Consider the following 3,850-nt stretch of genomic DNA (forward strand, 5'->3'; position numbering starts at 1 on the left):
TGTTGTCGGGGCAGGGGTTTGGTGCCTACAGCCATACCATCCTGAGAACGGCCAATCTCGTCTGATCTCGGAAGCTAAGCAGGGTCGGGCCTGTTTAGTACTTGGATGGGAGACCGCCTGGGAATACTGGGTGTTGTAGGCTTTTGCTGTTGGCTTGGGATCCTTTCAGGGTGCCCATGGTGGCCTTAATTTTTGGGGGGGAGTTTGTTGAGGGGGCAGGGAGTTGTTTTGGGGTTTTTTGGTGGGTGTTGTCAAGGGTCAGTTTGGTGGGTGCTGTATGCTTTTTCTTTCCTCTGTGTTCTAAGTTTTTTTATTTCACTGTTTATTGAAGTTCCTTTTTTTTTTTTTTCTTCCCCATTCCATGTTTTTTGTGATCATTTTCCTGTGCACATGCTTTTTCAAGAGTCATTGGCAGTAACCTACTTTTTGGAGTTGTCTGTGTAATTTGGCAAGCTAGTGGCAGTGTTGCTTGGTTTTATGGTGTAACTTTTTTCAGGGCACCGCGCTGCTTTTGTCTTTCTCACGCCACAGCCACCCCACAGCCTTTTCCTGCATCGCCTGTACTGTGGGGGCTGCTGCCATGGCAGCATGCACTAGGCGAAGAGGCCATCGGTGTCTTCGAGAGGCCGTACCATGCTCTGGAATGCCCACTGCAGGATCCCATCCCAGGCGCCCTGCGGGACAGCCCCAGGGGGTCACTCTGCCGTTCCATCCCACTCCCTGCTCCCCTGTGCTGTCCCAGCTCTCCATGCCTTGCCCATGGCTTGACGTCACCCAGTGGGTCACATCAGAGATGTGGTCCCCTGTGGATTGACTCTGCCTGTTGGTGTCCCCCTGAGTGCCTTACCTCACCCAGGAGCGCATCAAGCTCATCCCTGCTTAGCATGGGGTCGCCGCCGGGGGAGCCATCCTCTGCCTGCGGGAGCAGACATGTCCTGCCAGCTTTCCTGCCTGCCCTCTGCCTGCACCCCTTTGGGTCAGGGCTGGTGACCAGGTTCAACCCCTCACCTGCTGCAGCCTGAGCTCATGGCCCCTCCAGCACAGCTTCACTGCCTCACCTCCAGCTACAGTCAGCCCATCCCTTACCCAGCCTGAGCCATCGCTCTTCATCATGCCCTTCGTACCCAGTACTGCCACCTCACCCAGCCTGTTTCCCTCCACTGGGGCTGGGCACTGGTTGTACTGACCTTCGCTGCCTGTAGCAGGTGGTCGCCAGTCATTGCAGTGCTCTCCAGGCTGCCTGTGTCCAAGGTGCCCATGCAGGATGTGCAGAGCAGCAGTCCCCTACAATCGATGGGGGGTGACACAGACCATCAGGGCAGCCCCCCTCCAGGGAGAGGGATTTAAGGCCAGGATGTGGGGGATGGTGGGGGGCTCACCTCGGGTCCCCGCTGGCCGTGGGGCAGTGTCGGGATGTGGGGATTCGGGTTAAGCAGCGGCCGCAGACGCTCCTGTCACCTCCACCCCGCCGGGTGCCGCATGCCTCCTCCCCTGGGATCTCGGGGGGTCGTTCCGCAGCCACATCTGCCTCCCCCAGCTGGCCTGGCTCAGCTGCACTTGCCACACAGGAGCCACACTGCCACGTCCCGCTGCACAGCACAAGTGGGGTGGTGAGGGACAGCCAGGGGCCACTAGGGTCCCCATGGCACCCCAGGGCTCACCTGGGGACACGGGGCAGCGGGGGCACCAGGCACGCAAGGTGGAAGGCCCTGGGGCAGCCGTCGCAGCAGATGAGCTCGCCACCGTCACCGCACGCTGCGCACTCGTCCTCGTTCTCCTGCCCCGGGGGAGTGGGCAGGGGGTCACTGCCACCACCACCCTGGGTGGCGCCGGCGGACAGTCTGCACCCATGGCTGTGGCAGGGCTTGTGCTGGCAGGGGACCCCCGCCCCATCCCACATCACCCACCCCGCACCGCACCCATCTACCCCCACATCACCCACCCCGCACCAAACACACCAACCCCTTTCAGGCCTGGTGACCCTCATCAGCTGAGCCCCAGGTTGCCTGTGCTCAGCCAGACCAAAGGGGCATGCCAGGGACACCCCAACAGCCCCCAGCTCACCAGGTGACTCTCAGGGTGCTGACATGCTGGGGCTCACCTGGTGGGGGGTGAGGTCCTGGGTGTGAATGGCAGGCGCTGGCAGCCGGCCCTGGGGGTGCAGTCGGGGCTCCCCGCTCTGCAGGTGAGACATGAAAGGGGTTTGGGGGAGCTGCTGGGACAGCCTGGTGCAGTGGGATGCCCCCAGGCCATGGCCATGCTGCCAGGCAGGGACAATCCCCCACTGCAGCCTCAGGCAGCTGCAAAGGAGGGGTGAAAGCAGGTGCTGGGGGGTGCAGCATACACTTTGGGATGCCTTGGGCCGGGTGGGTGGCTTCAGGCTGCGGCTTCTGCTCCTGACCCCTGGCTCCTCGCAGATGGCCGGGGCATATGGCTCGTCCCCAGCTTTGCTGCCCATCTTGGAGCTGCCTGCAAGAGAGGCCAAGAGCCACTCCAGTGGGGCCCCCTCCCCACCACCCCCCTGCCTGGGGGTGGCTTCTGAATTTGGGAGCTAAACTGGGCAGGAGGTCAGCTGGACTGGGCTGCACCTACCTGGCTCCAACACGTGTTTGATAAGGATGCCTTCGACGGCCCCGCGAGTGATAGGCACCTCACTGCCCGCCACGGCCACTGCTCTCTGCACCGAGGCGGCCACTGCCTGCAGGGCTGCAGGCAGGGGGGCGGCTCAGCAGGGCGGGCAGCCGCCCCTGCCCTCAACTGCAGGCAAACAGGGTGCACAGGCAGACACTGCCCCAGGGGGGGTTCGGCACTCACCGCTGGCACGAGGGGTGCGGGGGACATCCATGCCCTCTGGCTTCTTCACAGTCCTTGCCTTTGCCAGGGGCCCTGTGGGGTTGTGAGGGTGGGCATCGGGGGGGACAGCACCCCACTGCACCTCAGGGACACCTCCAGCGCCCCACCCCATTTCCATCCCACTCTGGGTCTCTGTACCGGGGCTGGCGGTGTGCCGCGGGGAGGGCTGCGCCACTCGAGCCCCATCCCGGTCCTCGGGGGCTTTCCTCTTGCCTTGGGGTCTGTGCAGGGCTGGCGTTGTGGGGCTGGGGGAGAGGCGCCTGCCACGGCGCTGCCGGCCCAGCTCCACCTCTGCAAAGGGGACAGGGAGAGGGACAGGCACAACTGGCCCCAGGCGTCACCCCTGCCCTCTGGCAGCCCCCTGGGGTGCCAGTCCCCCCGGTCCGTCCCCCTCCTACCTCTGGGGAAGGCACCGCGGAGGGGCCGGAGCCGGGTGTACCGCTCCAGGTTGTAGTCCTTGAAGAGGACAGCCCAGAAGTCACGGACGGCAGCAGCATCGCGGCCCAGCAGCCAGGTGAGCAGCGCGTGGAAAGCACGGTGGGAGCCCTCCCGCTCTGTCCGGCTCAGCGTCTCCTGCCAGTGCCACCGTGGCCCATCGGCACACATCCCGGTGCCGCCAGCCAGCCCCAGTCCCTGCGGCACGGACATCATCTCCCACCCCATGACCTCACCTTGAAGACATGCTCGGGGACAACATCATGGTCAGCCAGGCCATGCAGCAGCGGGAAGACGTCGTCCACTGCCATGGCGATCTCAGTGCGGTGCAGCTTCAGCAGGTGCCGCAGGTCTCCCTCACTCCCCAGTCCCGCCATGCTGCGGGGACACTGCCAGGGCTGAGCAGCCCGCCCCGACGCTCCCCTTTAATAAGCCCCAGCCGCCAACAGTGGGAACCTCGTCACGATCCTGCGGCCCCACTCATTTCTGTACGAGGCTGCGTAACCTGAGATCACCCCTCCCGCCACTGGCTGGGCCCCCCGGCTGGCGTGGGGGTGCCCCC

At 64.2% G+C, this 3,850-nt stretch overlaps 1 protein-coding gene across 1 annotated transcript; it reads right to left on the bottom strand.

Moving 5' to 3' along the window:
• Positions 1 to 847: 847 nt before the first annotated feature.
• Positions 848 to 3,665, bottom strand: AIRE (autoimmune regulator; the record flags this gene model as incomplete). Its single annotated transcript, XM_009284992.1, has 10 exons — positions 3,525 to 3,665; positions 3,252 to 3,426; positions 2,992 to 3,144; positions 2,815 to 2,886; positions 2,402 to 2,469; positions 2,102 to 2,212; positions 1,662 to 1,777; positions 1,380 to 1,589; positions 1,188 to 1,284; positions 848 to 970 (listed from the first exon to the last, which is right to left on the bottom strand). Coding segments are annotated over exons 1-10 (1,266 nt in total), but the record flags the coding sequence as incomplete, so codon positions are not given.
• Between the last annotated feature and the right edge of the window lie 185 nt (positions 3,666 to 3,850).

This window comes from Aptenodytes forsteri, unplaced genomic scaffold, assembly GCF_000699145.1.
Source record: "Aptenodytes forsteri isolate BGI_AS27 unplaced genomic scaffold, ASM69914v1 Scaffold679, whole genome shotgun sequence".
NCBI lineage: Eukaryota > Metazoa > Chordata > Aves > Sphenisciformes > Spheniscidae > Aptenodytes > Aptenodytes forsteri.